Source organism: Mesocricetus auratus, unplaced genomic scaffold, assembly GCF_017639785.1.
Source record: "Mesocricetus auratus isolate SY011 unplaced genomic scaffold, BCM_Maur_2.0 Super-Scaffold_100018, whole genome shotgun sequence".
NCBI classification, from domain to species: domain Eukaryota; kingdom Metazoa; phylum Chordata; class Mammalia; order Rodentia; family Cricetidae; genus Mesocricetus; species Mesocricetus auratus.
Genome location: NW_024429199.1, coordinates 46,304,935 through 46,324,346, shown reverse-complemented (window position 1 = coordinate 46,324,346; position 19,412 = coordinate 46,304,935). Strand labels below are relative to the sequence as shown.

Here is a 19,412-nt window from a genome sequence, read left to right as displayed (position 1 = left end):
AAATATTCAGAACAAACTAAACTTCTACAGACAGAGCTGTCTTCACCAAAGGTCTGCCTTGGTAGGGCTAAATTACTGACAAGAAACAAAAACATTAAAAGGCTGTTTAATTATTCTAAACTACTTCACTAGTACTGTCACATAGAAATTGGAAAACTAGTGAAATCCAGTCACTGGAGATGACTCTAGGGTGTGAATCAAACTAATCTTTACTACACAATAATTTACAACCAAGTCCTTCTACCATCTTTAGCTGGGTAATTTCATAGACACCAGAGGGGCTCGAAGTATATTCTTTCTAAGCAAGGAAGTGCTAAGAAGAGGCGGCAGGCAGAATCTTTCAACACAGATACTGGCAGCACCAGTAAGAGGTGCACTAAGCATTACAACGTAACGTGAACATATATTAAGAAGGTCAATACTAAAGATGGCTCATCAGTTAAGAGCGCTGACTGTTCTTCCTGAGCACAGGATCCAGTGATACTGAGCAACCTGAAGGACAGGACTGTTCACCACACATGGTTCCCAGGCCTTTCACAGCAACCCAAGATCTTAAATACTGGAGATGACCTAGTTCTGACATCAAAAATCTGAAACTAAACTGTAGGAGCATTTGTCACAATAATAATTGTGCTCCAAATTAGATTTGGCATAATATAAGGAAAATCTTTTATCTTAAAAAAAAAAAAAAAAAACAAGTGGTTCTCTGTGAGTTCTAGGCCAGCCTGGTCCCCATGTGCGTTCCGGGACAGCCAGAGCTACACAGAAAAACCCTGTCTTGAAATGAATGAATGGATGAATAAATTAATGAATGAATGAAAAAAGATAAATGAACAAATAAATGAATGGATAAAGTAAAATGTATGTACAAAGCTATTTGTGTTTATGGCTAAAAACCTGACATAGTTACACCATCTGCAGTCAATTGCCTGATCAAGCACAATAGAGTTCATATAACTGGAATATTAATCTTGGCTCTAAGTTTTAAAGTATCCACAGCTTACCAGGATCAAATAAAACAGATGACCAAGCATTAATGTGCCACAGATAATGAAATGACAGCATTTGAACTTGGTTTTGTTTTACTTTTATCTACTTTTCAAGACAGGATTTCTCTGTTCTGGCTGTACTGGAACTCACTCTGTAGACCAGGCTGGCCTTGAACTCAAGAGAACCACCTGCCTCTGCCTCCCGAGTGCTGCAGTTAAAAGTATGAGCCAGCACTCACTTTATTACACTGTGCCCTCAAAGTGCAAACTTCAGTCAGGGTAAAATGAGTTATATTCACTATTACAAGCTAAGGTCTCTTTTTATATAGATGTAATATAAATCACTCTTTCAAAGGCTTATTAGTACTAAAAAAAGAACACTATTTCTTCCTGATTTTCATATCGTTAATCTATAACCTAAATAAATTGTCTCCTAGCTACAGAACATTCATAGGGCCCTTTTCTTCAAATATTAAGCTCTAATGTCTGCTTTAAAAATTGAACTCTAACTCTATACTTGACGATAAATTTACCACAACTACACTCTTCATACTTATTATACTATACTTCCTAAAACATATGAGCATTTCCATCAGGGATATGTATTCAAAAGGAAAAAATTAATAACCTTTAAGATAATCTTTATTTCCCTTTAAAATCCCACACTTTTAATATTTTAATTTTAAATCACCTCTGTTGGCTTTGGTTTTTATCAAAACAAAGTCTCATTATGTAGCCCTGGCAGGCCTGGAACTCACACAGAGGCCAGGCTAGCCTGGAACTCGAAGGTTCACCTTGCCTCTGCTACCCAAGTGCTGGGATTAAAGGTGTGTACTACTACACCCAACTTTATAATTTTATTGTAACAACTTTTTAGAGTTTGCATTTGCATTTTCAAGTTTAGAACATTTACTATCCTTGGATGGGTTTCAGTTTTCACTTGTCACAAATAATTCTCTGATTGCTATGCATATCATGGATGTCTAGGGAAGGTTATTTCAAGATGCATGCTACAACGTACTAAGACCCAAGAGTTAATCACTCCAAATACTATGTCTATTGTATCAAGGGTTGGTTTATCCCTCAGAAGTGACAAGCATTAATCACTTAAGAATAAATACAAAAGAAAATAAGCTAGAGTCCCTTAATAGAAGTTCCACCATTCTGCTCAATTTTTATAACATAATTAGTTAGGTACAACACAAAACAGTACTGACACCTGTAAAATGTGATGGTTTTTTTAAAAAAATTTTCAACACAAAGTTGAATGGATATTAAATCATCTGGGAAGAGATGGAGGAGGGAAATGAGTATTACTAAAATACAATGTACAAAATTCTCAAGGAACACAAAAAAATTTAAAGTATCGACCAGGGGTATTCTATAGGTTTCTGCCTATTCAAAGTACAGGTTCTCACATACACAGAAGAAACATGAAATACAGGGCATAGCAGTAAAAAGATTTCAATACATTAGGAATATCATGTACTTAAAAGACAACAATATTTGAAATAGTTAATAAAAAGCAAAAGTGTATTGCTAAGGTAGGAGCTTAAGGAACTTTAAACTGTCTCTGGCTTTTAAGTAGAAAACTCAAAGCGTCATTCATCTGAACTAAGCAGGCCAAACAAAACATCCTGATTCCTATGTTCCCTCAATGTCAAAATGGGTGGATACATTTAAAACCTCTTCTCTCGGAGCTGCTTTATAGGCAATTTTCTCCCGGGATCAAGGCCTGCAGCTTCCATTTGGCTGCCAGTTTGTGATTAAATTCATCACCTTTATTATAAAAATGTGCTTTACTCCATGGCCTGCTGCACAAGAACTGTAAGGAAAAACATTTTTCACTGCTAACAGCAAGATCCTTCTCGGGAAAGCACCACATTCACTCAAATATTAACTTCTTCAACCTGCTGCAGAGAAAATTTCTAACTGTGAAACCTAAGGAAACTAAATTCAATGGAAATACCAAGTTGTAAGGCTTTTTGATAAAATACAACTAAACATTCAGTTTTCAAAGTTTCAATTTTAATTTTTTTAACTTACTTATACTTTGACCTCCCACACTTGAACTACAAAGATGAAGTCAGTGTCCAGAATATTTCCAAAGTCCAATAAAGACAGACACTAGAAAATTAAGTGCTTATCTTCTTATTCCATTGTTTACAAGTTCATGGCTTCTTTCAGAGTTTAACTTTTACCATCTGGGCACACCGCCAAAAGCCAAAGACAAATGTTTACATTACACTCCTACCTGGCAGTTCCTTTTCAAAGACAATATACTTGGAGGAGGGGAGTCAGAAAAGAAATACTTATCAAATAGATGCATTTAAACTAGTTAACATATTTAGAAAAATGTCTTATTTATAAAGTTTAATTTTTTCAAGATTAACTATGTAATAAACTAGCATTTAACAAACTTGGCTAGCAAGCCAAAGAATTTCCTATAAAATATTTGGTATTTTCATTTTAGAACGTAGAGACAAGAACTCAATCTCACTTTAAGTTAAACTTTAGAGAGGGGACTTACCAGATTACAAAACATATGCCCCTCAAATAAATTGTTATGTTCCTGTAAGAAAATATGGTGTTTGCTTAATGCTGGGCATGTCCTATGAAATCTTCTCCACTGTATCCACTCATCTCTATATCCTCAGCATCCATTAAGATGCTTATGGGGGAAAGACTAACAATTATACTATAACAGAAGTCAACATTAGCTTTCTGGTAACTGTATAAGCCGCAAACATTAAATTAGTATTATTAATCAAAAACTAGCTTATGTCACAGATGTTTTGCCCACAAGTATGTCTGTGTGAAGTTGCCAGACACCCTGGAACAGGAGACAGTTGAAAGCTGCCATGTGAGCGGTGGGAATTGAACCTGGGTCCTTTGGAAGAGCAGTCAATGCTCTTAACTGCTGAGTTCTCTCTCTCCAGCCTACATATTTTACTTTTAACAAAGTAGTTCTCTTGATTACCATTTAAGAATTTTGTTTGTACTTATAATCAAAGAAATTCAATTTACAAGTCACCAACCGTCCAGGGAGACAGTAATCGAACCCCTTGAGAAGTGGCGCCAGGAAGAAGTTCAAGGTCAGTCTCAGCTGTTGTAATACACATAAAAACAAAACACCTGGGGGGGGGGTCAGGACACAAGAAGCATCTCTTCTTTATTAATACCACTTTCTCCAATATTTTCTTCCTCTTTCCCCTCTTCAGGCTCCAAGCCATCTTTACAGAACCACAAAGAAACGTATAATTCAATATTCAAAGCTGATTAATTTGAGACAAACCTTTAGCTATCATGTAACAAAATAGCTTGTTACCCAAAAAGGAGACAAAACCAAAGAAAAAGAAAATCTGAAAGGGACAAACAGCAGTAGCAAGCGCTGTAACCTGTCACATTAAGGCATTGCACTATAAATGAATGCTCATAAAACTAAAGAAAGCCTAGACTAAATAAAAGCAAAGGGAGATCAAAGGGAAAGCCATGAAAGGGAAAGCTTTAAATAGCTCTTGTGTTATCTCCTAGTCAGCACATAAACTCCAGGTATTTGAAATTTAATTCAGAAGGAACTATTTATTCTATTTATATTCTAAATGTCCTGTGCAAGAGCATTGTTCCTGGGTCTAATGCATATCCCCATACCTCTTCCCCACTTAAACCCTCTAAGTCCCCTGTTTCTCAGAACTACTGGTGAACCTCCCAGACACAGGCAATGGCTCTAGCATCAGGGTTTAGCCTGTGCTGCAGTTACCTTAACTACTCAGTAATTATGGAATGATTCTGAAGTTCTAGTATATCCCTCATGAACACCCCACACATGCTTTTAATAGAATAAAGTTTCAGTATGTTAGGTTACTAAAAATTACCATGTGAAATAGGGCACTCTTAAAACACTACATATCCATAATCACTTTCTATTTAATACACCAAGACCACTGATTTCTCATTAAATACCCTGCAAACTATGGTTTGGTATTCATTGGTCCAGTCACAATATTTAGTACTAAATGCTTTCTGAGAGTTAGCAATGGACTTTGGAAATCATTTACATTACATACAGATACACAGGCAAAGTAGCATGTCAAAAAAAAAAAAAAACAGAAAACAACAAACCCACCAGCTTCAGTAACTAATACACTTCTGCAACATCAAATGCAAAAAAAGGAAAAGAAAAAAGAAAAACTGGAAATTAAAAGTCACACGGGAAAATGCTCATTGTGGTTTTCCTGTTTTTGTTTTGTTTAAAAGAAACAATACACAGGGATAGTATTTCCGTAGAAATTCAATTCTGTCACATCCATTAATAAAGCCTAGAAAGAAATTCAACAAAACTCAGTGCCTCTTAATTATTGGTGGTTTTTCACTTTTTAACTGATACGTCTAAGAGTATTTGTTCAGAATACAACAAATCTATCTTGTTCTTTCCAACAACTTTTAATTAGCAAGAGGAAAGAATTCAAGCTCCTCAAAAGTTTACAGACTAAGAGGCAATATTCAAAATATGCACATCAAGCCTACCACTGTCTTTGTTGCTGAGACAGGGTTTCTCTACTTAGTCCTGGCTGTCCTGGACCTCACCATGTAGACCAGGCTGGCCTTGAATTCAGAGATCCTCCTGTCTCTGCCTCCCTCCTGAGTGCTGGGACTAATGTCTACTCCACAACACAAGGCATGGCAAACTGAGAGTTCTCACAGGTTCTTCTGCTCTCTTTTGAAAAACTGAACTGAAAACTTCTGTATTATACACATTACAGGAAAAAAAAAAAAACAACAACTAAAATGCAAGTTGGTACAGTTGTACCAAAGTACCCAACAGTTTTTTCCTCCATGGGTCTCCACATAAAAACAAAGGAACAAAAGACACATTCTTTCCTTATGCTGGGGGGTTAATTTCAAGTGACTGAGAAACAGTAATATTTTACAATAGGAGAAAACTAATACAATAAACTAGAAAAACATTAATTGTATCAACTATTAAAAAGGTACACGGTTTCCAATCAGTAACAAACAGCATTTTTTTGAACAACCATAAGACACACTTTAAAACAAAATATATATTTACTTAAGTTTAAAAAAATGACAAGAAAGTCTATAATGCTGTAAACTATAACAATAAAGTGAGATAAGATTATGGTTTAACTGCTGATAATTTTTTATTGCTGTAATAAACTACAGTCCTGAAAAAAACTTTCTCTCCTCATAAGAGGTAAGAGTAAGCCATGATCCATTTTTTGTAATATTACTAAACAACAATCACTTGATCCAAAATCCAAAACTGTATGTACCCAAATGCTGTGTATTTGTATGTAACTTATTACCCCACCCAAACAACATTTCGATGATATAAAAACTAGAAACACTGCAGGAAAAAAAAAGTGTTATCTGCTAGTTACACTAAATAACCTCTTAAAGAATAATTTTTAAACATACAACTTAGGCACATTCTACATCAGAAGCACAATTAACTGCAACTCCTCCTATTCCTGAGGCACCTTCCCTTACAAGGTAAAGGATAAAAGGCTCTTTTCTGACAATTTAGTCACTACAAGCTCTTATGTGTACTGACATCCCCATCTGCTGGAACCTAAGTTCCTTACTGTTAAAGATTCTTAAAGACAAAAAAGTTGTAGTAGAAATTTTCCAGCTACAGAGAAATACAGCTCCATTTCTACCAAGAAGTTTTGTCTACCTCTAACAACTTTAAAAGCGTAAATAATTTCCACTGGCATAAAAAAAAAAACGCTTTTCCTGATATTTTCTATTCTGTTCCTATCATTCATAAGATACAAAGCACTGGTCTAAAGAGAAAACTTTCTCCTTTTAAAACATAGTGTACAACACACACACACACAGTCTCTCTCTCTGTGTCTCTGTCTGTCTCTCTCTCTCTCTACACACACACACACACACACACACACACCTCATTTAAAAGATATTTGTTGTCCTAATCTCTGCTGGATCTGAGTTAAAAGCTACTAAAAATTGATACAGTGAAAGAGCATATACAGTAAATGAAGCAATCAATAGGTCAATAACAAGATTTAGTAAAAAATAAAAAAACACTACATAAGGCAAAACAAACCAGAAATATGAATTACACATAAAGTAAGAAAATTTTTTACCAGTTTGCTGATTTTTTTGAGAATATCTCCTTTTTACAGTAGAAAGGATCAAGTAAACAATATGTCACCATCAACATTATTTGAGGGACTGGAGAAATGAATGGTTCAGTGGCTAAGGGCACTGGCTGCTCTACCAGGGAACCCAAACCTGATTCCAAGCACTCATACAGTGACTCAAAACTGTAACTCTAGTTCTAGAGGGTCCAGCACCCTCTTCTAGACTCTTTAGGCATCAGGCATTCATGTTATGTATTAAGGAGACATACACGCAGGCGAGACAGTCAAACACATAAAGTATAATTTAAAAAATATTACTTTGGTGTGAGTAAAAAAATAATAAAATTGCCATAATAAAACTGAATCAAAAATGCAAACCCAAACTGAGAAAATTATTACCTAGCTGCATCCACAGAAATTGGCCTGAAAATGATGTCATACCAAAAAGTAACAAATACTGTTAGCACATAAATACAAGTCTGAACTGAAAAGAATCTTAGTGAAATGGCTAGCTTTACATATGAAGGAGAAAACATGCACAGGGCAGTTGAATAATACACTGTCCCAAAAAGCAAGAAACATTCCAAAAAACAAAGAAGCCAATTTGATTACCCCTAGCCACAAGTTACCCATGAAAATACATGTGCCTATAATGCTGAGTCTAAAAAGTCACCATTAGAGCAGCCAGCAAATCTATGACTAAATAATAAGAAATCTGCACAGCTTTCCCAATAGGATTTTGTTTCAAATAACAACGCCTACCCTGTTGTTCAAAGTCCAACCTTCCAAAGAATACCAACATATCAACTGAAAAGTATTAGACTGAGAAAAGCATCCAGGAGGAAGTTGGAATGAAGTGAATTCCGACAGATTAGCAACCTTCAAGACCACAGCATAAATGGTTCATAAAGCACACCAAAATGAGTTACATTCTGATCAAAACAAACAAAACTTGACTCTTTTAAAGGAGACTTACCATATGATCCAGTGTACTTCTCCTGGGTGTTTACCAAAGGACTCAAAGCAGCACCACAGAGATCCGCACACAGTGTCACATGTAGCACTATGGACAAACCCTAGCTTATGGGGCCACCCGAGGCACAAAGAGATGGGTAAAGCGTGTGCTGTGTGTGCATGATGAAATCATGCAGCTGTAAAGAAGACTGACATATCATTTGTGAGGAGGAAATGACTGGATTCAGTCATGCTGCATCAAAAATACAACGTATGTTTACTTAAAAAAAAAAACTTAAGTTTTACTAAGGATCACCCAGACTCTAATCCAGGTAACAGTCTGAGTTTCACTAGTAGTGAAACTGACCACTGTCTCTACTCTTGTGATACAATTGAAAGAACACAGCAACACCTCTGATATATTCCAAAGATGCCATACTTCAACCTGCTTTATTTATCCTTTAAAATCTAACTTCCTAAACCAAATGCCATGTCACTGAACTAATCTAATCTCTCCATTTGAGAGCCTCAACCGGGACAATCATCACAAGTTTGAGGCTCTACAAAAATTCAGCACTATATAAGTTCAAGGCTAGTTTGATATACACAGTAAAGACACTGTCTGTCTTAGACACAAAATAAATACCAAATTATAAATAAATATATAACTTCCAACATACTAAGGATACAAAGCATAAAGGTACAATTCCCCAACAGAGAAGGTAAAATGAGGAAATTTTCAAAGATTTCAATTTACAAGATGCAACTATTTGGTTTGGACATTGCAGGTATAAAGAACATTGTACATCCAACTACAGAAATCTGAGTGTTGACTCTTTACACATTAATCATTTTGTTAATATGGTATCACAAATAGGAAATAATGATTTTGAAAAATACAAAATTTAAGAATGGAATACCAATGTATCTCTACTGTATTTTTAAAATGCTGAAAATATAAATAGAACACATAGCTGGGCATTGGTGGTGCACGCCTTTAATCCCAGCACTCGGGAGGCAGAGGCAGGCGGATCTCTGTGAGTTCGAGGCCAACCTGGTCTACAAAGTGAGTTCCAGGACAGCCTCCAAAACAATACAGAGAAACCCTGTCTCGAAAAACCAAATAAAAAAGAAAAAAAGAAAAAAAAGAAAAGAAAAGAAAGAAAAGAAATAGAACACATTAGCAACAGTAAGGTTATTAGAAAATCTTCACTATGCTTGGTAACACATGCATCTCACCTATCCAACCCAATTAATTCCAAAGAGTCAACAAAAGCAATAGTTTCTTCATTCTTTTCAACTTTCACAAAAAAGTTCAATTCTCTCAAGTAACCAAAGCTGAGTTGAGAGCTGCACACACGTACACTCTATTCTGTCTATATAAAATACAAAACACTAGTCTAAAGAGACAACTATCTTTGTAGTTTACAGGAACAGGGTTATTTATGTTCCCCAGCACTATGAGGAAAGGAATCGCAGTCAACCATACAAACGCTTAACTTTTCACCTTGTTATGTGTTTCTCTTAGCTTATTATACACACACAAGTTCACTATGACACATACCAAAAGTCCAACACTTCAGCACACCCCTAAAGTTTTCTGAAATGAAATTCAAGCTATCAAGTTCAGTATTTAGAAGTGCCACAATCCATTCACAATTCTTCCTTCTCTCTGGTCCTCACTTGATGTTCACACTACTGCTCTCCAAGCATTTGCCTTTCCAACGAATCAATAGACATCTCATAACAAAGTAGTGTACCCTGCCACCGTCAGTCATCACCATCCTTCTTTGCTTCTTCAGGGTCTTCTCAGGTAGCTCTGGCTGGCCTAGAACGTGCTAAGTACATCAGGCTGCCTTTTCAACTCAGGCATGTGCCACTGAGTACAGATACAGCGGCGAGTATTAACTCCCTGTATGACACTGCCACCTCATCCTTTACCTTCCCACTCACTTCATGCAAGACTACCAGCCTGGTTCCATTACTCAAGAGGTTCTATTTGATTGATCCTCAGGTCTATGTGACCTCTACACCTCCAGCTAGGGACTCTCCAGCACATAAGCCATTTATCTCACACACAGACACACACACAATCACAGACACACAATCACACAAAGACACACACACACACACACACGCGCACGCGCGTGTAAAACACCTCCCGTGTTTCTCCACCTGATGATTCCTACCAGAAGGAACCTAAAGATGCTGACAGAAACATCTAGTATAAACAGTCTTCTGCATATTATATCCTTCTACTTCTGAATAAATTTGGATTTTGTTTGGAAAGGGAGTTAATTCCATATAAAAGAATAAAACAAGTGATACAGCATTTGCCTAACATGCACGAGGCTCTAGGTTCAATTCTTAGCACACAACTGTATTTAAGTAATGAAATTATTATAACACAACTAACGAAGAACTGACCCTCCTACTGTCTGTAAAATACAATTAAAAATGAAGTCACTCATTCTCCATCTATGGTATGGGAGTAAGAGGCAGAACTGAATGCAGCACAGCTGTTCCCAGCTCACAACCATCTTCCCTTAGAGATGCGGTTCTCAACCTGTGGGTCATAATCCCTTCAGGGTCAAATGATTCTTTCACAAGGGTCACATGCCAGATATCCTGTGTGTCAAATTTTACACTATGATTCATAACAGTAGCAGAATTACAGTTATGAAGCAGCACCAAAACAATGCGATGGTTGGGGTCACCAAGGCACGAGTTGCTGTATGAAGGGTCAGTGTTAGGAAGGAGGGAGCTGCTGCTTTAGAATATCATTCTCCAGTTACCTCCCTGATTAAAAAAGAACAACACCAAAGCCCAAAAAAAAAAAAAAAACAAGACAGGCTATTGTTCCATGCAGATCTAAAACTGAAGCAAACTTACATTCCTGGCTTTAATCACTTAGCAATACTAAACTTCTACATTAAATCTTTTAATTAGAAATACTGTTTCCTTTGAGCAGTTACTAAAAATAATAACAATAAAAACAACAGTGGTAAATAAAATTCAAAGATGACAATATTTTAAGAATTGAGGCTCTATCCTTTGGTTACAGAGAGTTCACGTACATTTTAAAACCTCCAAACACAGCTTTAATTTCTCACTTTTAGGTTACCAATTGTCAAAAAGGGCCTTATTTTCAGCTATTTTAGGAAGAACATATATTCTAGCTCCAAAAATTGACCAGCATTTGTTAAAGTCCAGCACAGGACAGAATTGGCAAAATGTACTTGTTTCTTTCTGTTCACAACTGGAAGCACTAACATGGAAACATGCTGACTCTTCTTCTCAGCCCACTTACAAGCACATCATAAAACAAACCAGCACACAAAGCTGAAGAGCCCTGCACCATCTCTGCCACAACCTGGCTTATGACAAGGACAAGTGCCACCCTCCCAGACGGTTAAATCTGTATCCTTCTGATCTCAGGACCTAGCAGTTCTGGGGTAATATGATCACCCCACACAACACTAATTTTTCCTCCACTAAAACAGACCCCAGAAATGTCTTTCTTCCTGTTATTCCTACACTATTTATGAGACAATTGTGAAACTGGGTAAACAGTATGACATGGAAGTTTATGAAACATTTCAAATATTTATGTGTATGGGTGTCTCCCCTGCACATGTGACTGTGCCTGTGTATGTGAGTGCTTGGTGCACCTAGAAGGAGGTGTCAGATGCCCTGGACCTAAGGTGGCAGATCACTGTGAGCCATCGTGTAAGTGCTAGGGATTGATCCAGTTCCTCTGGAACAACAGCCACTTCTCAACTGTTAAGCCAGCTCTCCAGCCCCCCAAATTCCTTATTGTTTTCGCTGGGTACAATCTTAAGACTGTAACAAATATTTTTGCTTGATTTTGTCCTATGTAATTCACATCATACAATTAGCTCAACAGTAACTCACTACTGGCCAAGGTGATCACACTCCTGACTTGATTTTGTACCAAAGCCAGAACAAAGCTGAAATCCTGAGCCCAACATACTAGTCACTACCCTTAAAACCTGCTTTCTGCCTTCCAGTGAAGTTCACCAGCTCCATTAAATTCACCAGCACTCGCTTGTCTTCCTTTATGGATACATGTGTGTCACAGACTCACACAAGCACTCTCCAGCATGCCTTTTCCTTCTCATGACCACAACACAGAATGAGTCTGTGGAATTAACTGTCTTTCCATGTTTTTGTGGCACTCTACTCCCTTTGAAGAGGATCCAGAACAGTCTGAATTTGACAAATCCTGTGGATAAAAATGGCAGTAATCACACGAGGCCTAGGTATTGGTTTTAGGAACAAATGGCTAAAAAAAACCTATATAATTTCAAAAATACCAAAATTTTCAAAAACTAAAGATTGACTCAAGATTTTTCTAAATATAGACTGAAGCTATGGGATAAAGAATGGCTAGAACTTACCCTACTTAAAGGAAGTTTATACTTCTAATTCCGACTCTCATGATAATAAAGGAAAATCAACATTAAACTCCTACAGGACAAATACTACAAATAATGACATTACAAGGGGTGGGGGATTTTCTAAGGGAAAAAGTGCATAAACATTTGTTCTCTAAGTGTCCAAACCTGCCACCAGTTATTACAAAATTGCTTTATGTGTTTTGAGTATCAGTGTTTAATCCCACCTCTGTATTTAGAAATCAAAGAAGTTGTTGATGTATTTTTAATTTCAAACACGAAAGTATCTGCTACCAAGTTCTGAGTTGGACACAAGCAATTAGACACTTCCATAACAAAGCATACAGAAACAAATCAGACCTAAGTTCCAATGGTGATAACTACATAAAAAGTAGCACCAGACAGAAAATCTTTTTAGATCTTTTTCCTATACAGCCACATTAACATAACAAACTTTACTAATTTACATGTTTAGTGCTTTTGTTTATTTTGCTTTTACATTTAGTGAAAATAAAGCTACAAGTAACCGTACTTGAACTTCAAATAAGTAATCTGAGTCCCCTAAAATTTTAAAATACAAATGTCAATTTTTATAAAGGTATATAATTTCCTAAAAAAGCTCACTACAAGGGGGGAAAAATCCTGCACTTAAAATTCCTATTGTACTGTCTCAATGTCAAATAAAGAACAGAGAGGACAGGAAATAGTCAAGTCAGCTGTGTAAAGAAACTGGCACACAGTTCTAATCATGACCTCCTAACATGGGTCCACTTCCCTATCACCCCTCCCTAGGCCTTAAAATAGATTCTTAGCTATTCCCACAACAGATGACATACTAAGAGCAGAAAGTTGCTCAGTGTCTTATCTTCTGAGTTATCAACAAAGCCCAATAACATCACAACACATCCCATGTCAGAGAAAAGGATAATTTTTGCTTACAACTGTATCAACAAACAAACTACATTCACTACACTGAATTTCTTAAATAAAAAGTGCAGTTCCACTATGTTTTTAAAAAGCTGCCCCTTATATTCTATTAATTCTCTTAGTACCAAAAACATGAAAAATAAAAACTTACCCATCTAAATATACTAACTGAAAAAAAAAAAGGAACTTCTTAATAAAATAGGGTTCCGGGTCTCAGCAACAGCTATTACACTTATTTTGTCACAGGACTGTTTCCCTTTAGGATACTATAGAAACCACCTGATCTGATAGGAAACTAATGAAACCCTGGCTCCAGGACAGTGACAGTGCCACAATTAACAGGGATACATAGTGTTCAATGGTCAATTGCAGATCTGGGACACAGCTCTGAAGGTCCCTATTATAGCACACATTCACTCTCACTTAAGTAATATTTGAACTTAATATTCTCATATTCATTTCAGAAAGGGCATCAGTACCCTTATACACTGGGAAATGTGATTATCAAAGTTTATAGTATCTACTATAAACTCAATTGTGTTGTATATGTAACGGTACAACCTTAGTTATGAAAGGCTTGAAGAGCCACAGCACCCTCCTCTACAGCAGTCAGGGTTCTGTGCAGTGCTATGTGGGTGATGCGGAGGGTTGTTCCCACTGTACCCACAAGAGCTGTGATCTCACTGGAGAGAACTGGTGACCAACACTAGCTCATTACAACTCTTCAAGGATTACCTGGGAGCAGTGCCTTGGCTCCTAAGGAACAGATTAATTACCCCATCTTAAGTAAAATCTGTTTGTCACAAATAACAGCTACGGTCAACAATGATTTGTTTTTTAGACAAAAGAAAAACTGAAAGATTAAGAAACTATATAACCTAAGACCTCTATGGCCATGCAAAGTTTTAAACCATAGCATTTATGAACAAACAAGTTTTCCCAGAAAGAAAAAAGACAGTCAAAATTCAAGAAAAGATATAACATGTGCAACAGTAAACACATCCTCAAAGATAAGCATGAATATGGAAGATAACTAGCAAAGCCAATTTTAATAAAAAAATATTCTCACATTTTAAGAGTGGAAAATTTTATTATAAAAAGGGGTTATCTGAAAATTAAAAACACTTTCAAACCATTAATGTAGATTCTAACATATTTGCTCACTTTTCCTGAATTATACTCTAGGTTTTCTGATAGCGCCCATAAAGATTCAAACTATACTTTTTAACAAATCACACACTTCTCATTTTTATGTAAGCAGCTCCTCTCTCTCTAGCCTGCCTAATGAATTAAAACTCAAAATGAAGTTTAAGTATCACATTCTCTTTTCCTCTACTTGATACTTTGCAACACTATACTGCAAAAAATGTCTATTTAAAAAAACATGCTTTGCATTCATGGCAAGGAAAAGTCTTTAAAACAATCTGTGTGTAACTGTTCTTTTCTAGAGATGGTATGGGGGTCAGTTAAAATCTGACGACAAAGCAGTGCAAGATCCACATGTTACTGTGATCCAGGGCTAGCCTTTTGAGTCTTAGAGAAGTATTAGCTCAAGGTCTGTCTTTTATTTCAGAACTTATCTGACCTAAAATATATTTTCAAACTTAAAAAGCAGCCCTGCTAAAGATAAGACACTAGGAAAGCAAGACTGGCACCTCACCACGTGGTGGAACTGACTACCCAGTGAAACTACAGAGGATAGGCAAGCGTCAGTGTACTCTCTCTACATCACTCAAGAGTCAGTGTACTCTCTCCACATCACTCAAGAGTCAGTGTACTCTCTCCACATCACTCAAGAGTCAGTGTACTCTACCTCACTCAAGCTTTACACGTAGGGGAAAAAGAAACACCACAACACTTCATTCCCAAATTTGTTAGTCAACTGAAAATTCTCAAACAGGAACTATATTAAAAGCTCACTGCTTGAAAGTATTTTAAAAATAAAATTGCTAAACAGTCCCATTCAAAATTTAATTATTAGAGAGTAAAATATCTCAACGTCACTGAACAATTTAATCCCTAAAGTGAAACTTAGTTTTATCTGAATTTAAAAGTAATCTTTCTGCCAAGCATTACAGACAAAGGAGAGTGTAATCCCTAACCACAAACACAAGTCGTGATTAATTTGTTTTGGACAATGAGAGGCCACAAGGGGGTAAAGCACAAGTTGCCAATTTTCACAATTAAGTCATCTAGCAGAAAGTTATGATGTGCACTTAAGAACGAGTGTTTTCAAGTCAAATTAAATTTATAGTAAGTCTAACAAGTACAGGAAAAAGGCTGTAACACACTACGGACTAACTAGCCCCTGTCCTGCAGGTTTGCTCTGGTCTGATGAAAACAACCACACTTCCTATTCATTCTGAGGTCTATTGTAAACACACTAGTGGCCCAGTGCATGGAAGCCCTCTGTACACTGGCCTGATATAGACTCCCAAGTACAGAAGAGAGGCTGAGGTGAGAGATAGAGAAAACATGAAAAGAAGAAAACAAATATTTTGAATACTGTAATCCTAAACTAGCTTTCTTCTACATCTGGAAAGCAAAGGGTTACTATTTCTAATTAGAGAGTAACAAACAAGCCTGTGCAGAAATGACATAACTGAAATTCCTCCAGTTGACTTATGCCAACCTCAAACTAAGGTGGTTATGTCTGATCAGTCTGAACGACCACATGAGCAGCCTTTACAACTAATCGAATAAACTCCTAGTTTTCTATATAGCATCTCCTAAACTTTTTATAACCTAAATACGTAACTTGAGTATACGGAGCACTTTAAGAATGCATTTTAATTCATTTTAAGTGCTGTCTAGTTGTGTAAGAGATTCCCCCTACACTGTTACTTTAAAAAAATGCAATTTTCATCTTAAATTTCACACTAATACCACGAAAACAACCAAGACACTAAGTGAAAAAGTAACAGTATATTAGGTGTCTTCTCTGCAATCACATTTGTGGATAAATAATGACAGATGAAGTCACCTAAAATTTAAATTTCTACTGAACTTAATATAGGTCAGAGTTTTACGTATGCTAAACATTTTGTTCCAAACATTCCCAAGGTTAAAAAAAAACAGCTGGCGCCCCTTAGCGCTCACATTTGGAAATACTCAATTCAAGAGTTCCTGGCGCCCCCCTCCTTTTTTTTTTTTTTTTTGTGACATTCCAGAAAGTTTTCTGCCTCCACAATCTTTCAAATGCCAACACAAATAGGCAAAACCCCTTAAAGGGACAGCTCAAGTTTTCTCCGGGGCATCTGAGACTAACAGACACAACGCAGACCCAACAGTGGGAAATGGCCCTCTCGATGTGTTACTGTCCTGTGTATGTCCAAGCGTCATAGCCAAGTGTTTTCTGTTTGAAGTCCTGCCTGTGGCTCCCCCCCCCCCACAAAAGAAGCTCTTAGGACGATTCCTCAACCATCTCCTAGCTCGAGAGGTATTCAGTCTTTTGTTCTTGCCTGATATGCCAGCTCCTCGAGCATAAATTCTGATTTCTCTAGCTATATTTGAAAATGTTGCGAGATCCTTCTCAAAATGCATTGTTGTTCTGCACAACAGCAGTTTTCAGCTTCCTTAGGGCAGGCCCCCCGGAGACTTTGAAAGCACAAAAGGGAACCTCCCCGCGCCTGGGTTTTCACATTGGACTTGTTGGTCCTCCGGCCCCGCTCGCCGTCCCGGGAGCCCACGGGAACGCACGGCTCCTGGAAACTCAACACTCCCGGGCGCTGCCGGGAGAAGTTCTTAGAGCAGTTCCAGAGCTGACCAGCGTGCATCTTCTAGCCACTCCCGGCTCCCCGCGGCGCTCCCAACTCGGCTTCTGCAAACTTTCGCTCTATTTTATCCCCGTCCTTTCAAACTTCCATTGCAGCTCCCCGCCCTAGGGACGGACGCGGGCTGCTACGCCGGGAGCTAGCCCTCCGCCCCACTTAGTTCTTCCGAACTCGGATTCCGTTCAGGTCTGTCATCGCGGTATTTCGTACTCCACCCCCCACCACCACCAAAAAAAAAAAAAAAGTGAAGTTAAACTCCCAAACAGTTCTCGCTTCCCTAAACAAAGGACGGAAAAAGTGCTCGGCTGTGTCACCTCGTCCTCGCCGTCGGCCACACAAGCACTACTTTTCAGAACCCTACGTAATCTCTGGACACCCGGGAGTCCACTCCCGTACCGCGGGCCACACGACTCCACCGAAACGGGCCCCCCCTCCTCGGCCGGGGCCCCGCGGGCCGGGCCGGGCCAGGCGAGGCGAGGCGGAGCTCGGGGACTCGCGTGGCCCGGCCGGATCGGTCGGGATGGCGGGGAGTCTATCCGCCGCGCCGTCGGGAGCCGGCCTCAGCCCCGCCGCCCCGCGAGCTCCCGGGTCCGCCCTCGGGCCTGGCCCTGCCCCGGCCCCGGCCCGCCGCGAGCCGCCCGCGCCGCCTTTGTGCGCCCGCCCGCCTGACCTTCCCGCCGGCCCGCCATCCCGGGCCGCCGCGCCCGCCCGCCCGCCCGCTCGCCCGCCGGGGTCGGGAGGCTCACCTTCGTCCAGCAGCCGCTCGAGGTGGTTGAAGATCCTGCAGAAGATGGGCAGGCTGCAAATGAGCTTCTTGTCGTTCATCAGCTGCATCAAGTAATCTGGGGTGGGCTTCGGATCTCCTTCTTTTCCATTTCCCCGACCATATTCCAGGCTCTGCAGCTCACTCTGCCCGCCGCCGCTGCCGCTGCCGCCAGAGGAGAGGAGGGAGGGGCGGGGGCGAGCTCTGGTCGCCGGCCGCTCAGGACTTGGCGTCCTGCTCCGCGCCGGCTCCCGCCCGGCTCCCGCGCCGAGCCCCGGGGCGGCCGGCTCCGCGCGCCCGCCCGTCCCCCGCAGGCACTTTCGCCCGGCCCAAAGCGCCAAGGCCTCTGCTCCCTCGGCAGCCTGGTGCGGCTCCCTTGCGAGGCCGGCGGCGGAGGCGGGTCTCGGGGCCGAGCGCGGCGCGGGGCCGCTGCGCCGCGAGGAAGCCGCCGGAGGGGGTGTGGGGGGAGGAGGAGGTGGCCGCCGCTCGTCGGTCGGTCGCGCCGCCTGCGCCGAGCTCGGCTCGCGAGTCTGCGGGGCTGTCCGCCGCGGCGCTCCGCGTTGCCGCCGCCGCCGCTGCCGCCGCCGCCGCCGCGCTCCGACTGCGCTCCTCCTCTTCCTCCGCGGCTCTCCTCCTCCTCACTCACTTGGCGGCGGAGTTCGCCTCAGTTCAGGCGGCGCTGCCGGCGGCGGCGGGGGGAGGGGCGCGGGCAGGGCCGGGGGCGGGCGGCGGGCGGGGCCGCGCAGGGCGGCCGTTACGGGGCTGGGCGCGCTCCCGCCCCCCGCCGCCGCCGCCGCCGCCCCTGCCCCTGCCCCTGGCCCTGGCCGCTCGGGCGGGACGGACGGCCGGATGACTGGCTGGCCGAGGGCCGGGCCGCGGCGGAGGGGGGACGCGCGCTGGCGGGCGGCGGGCGGCGGCCTGCGCGGGGCCGGGGTCGCGGCGGAGGGGGGACGCGGGCGGCGGCGCTGGCTCGTCGGCGCGCTGTTGCTGAGGCGGCGGGCGCGGTCGGGCGCGGCGGCGGCGGCGGGCGAGAGGAATTCCGCCGGGACTCTGCGCGACGCGCGGGCGCTGCGCTGGCCACCGCCGCCCAGGCCTCGCCTCTCCGCGCGTTACTATAGTTTGGGGTCTGGGGTTTATCTTTTTTCTCTCTCTCTTTATTTAAAAACCTCTCCGTCCACCTTCCTCGCCGCCCCTCCAAAAAAAAAAAAGATAATTTTTTTTTTCTTAAACGTCCTGTTGCTTCACCGGGGGCACACTCGGGTGGGCGTCACGTGGCCCGACACGTAGCCTTGAGGCCGAGAGCGCGTGCGCGCGTCGAGGGCTGTGGCCACGCCCCTTCCGAGGGTCGCCCCGCCCTGTCGGGCGGAGAGCGCGCCGTAGGGGGAGGGGCGGGCCCGAAGCGCGCCTGCGTGGGGGGAGTCTGGGGAGGGTCCGGGTTGGCTGGGGTGGGGGGGAACCGA

The 19,412-nt window shown here is 41.1% G+C and overlaps 1 protein-coding gene across 1 annotated transcript in view; it reads right to left on the bottom strand.

Annotated features, from left to right (window-relative positions):
- The window catches only part of Qki (QKI, KH domain containing RNA binding), a 106,668-nt gene extending 88,577 nt beyond the window's left edge, over positions 1 to 18,091 (bottom strand). The window contains 2 exon segments of the mRNA XM_040758183.1: positions 17,936 to 18,049; positions 18,052 to 18,091. Coding sequence (XP_040614117.1) covers positions 17,936 to 18,049; positions 18,052 to 18,076 — 139 coding nt within the window. The 5' untranslated portion in view covers positions 18,077 to 18,091.
- Between the last annotated feature and the right edge of the window lie 1,321 nt (positions 18,092 to 19,412).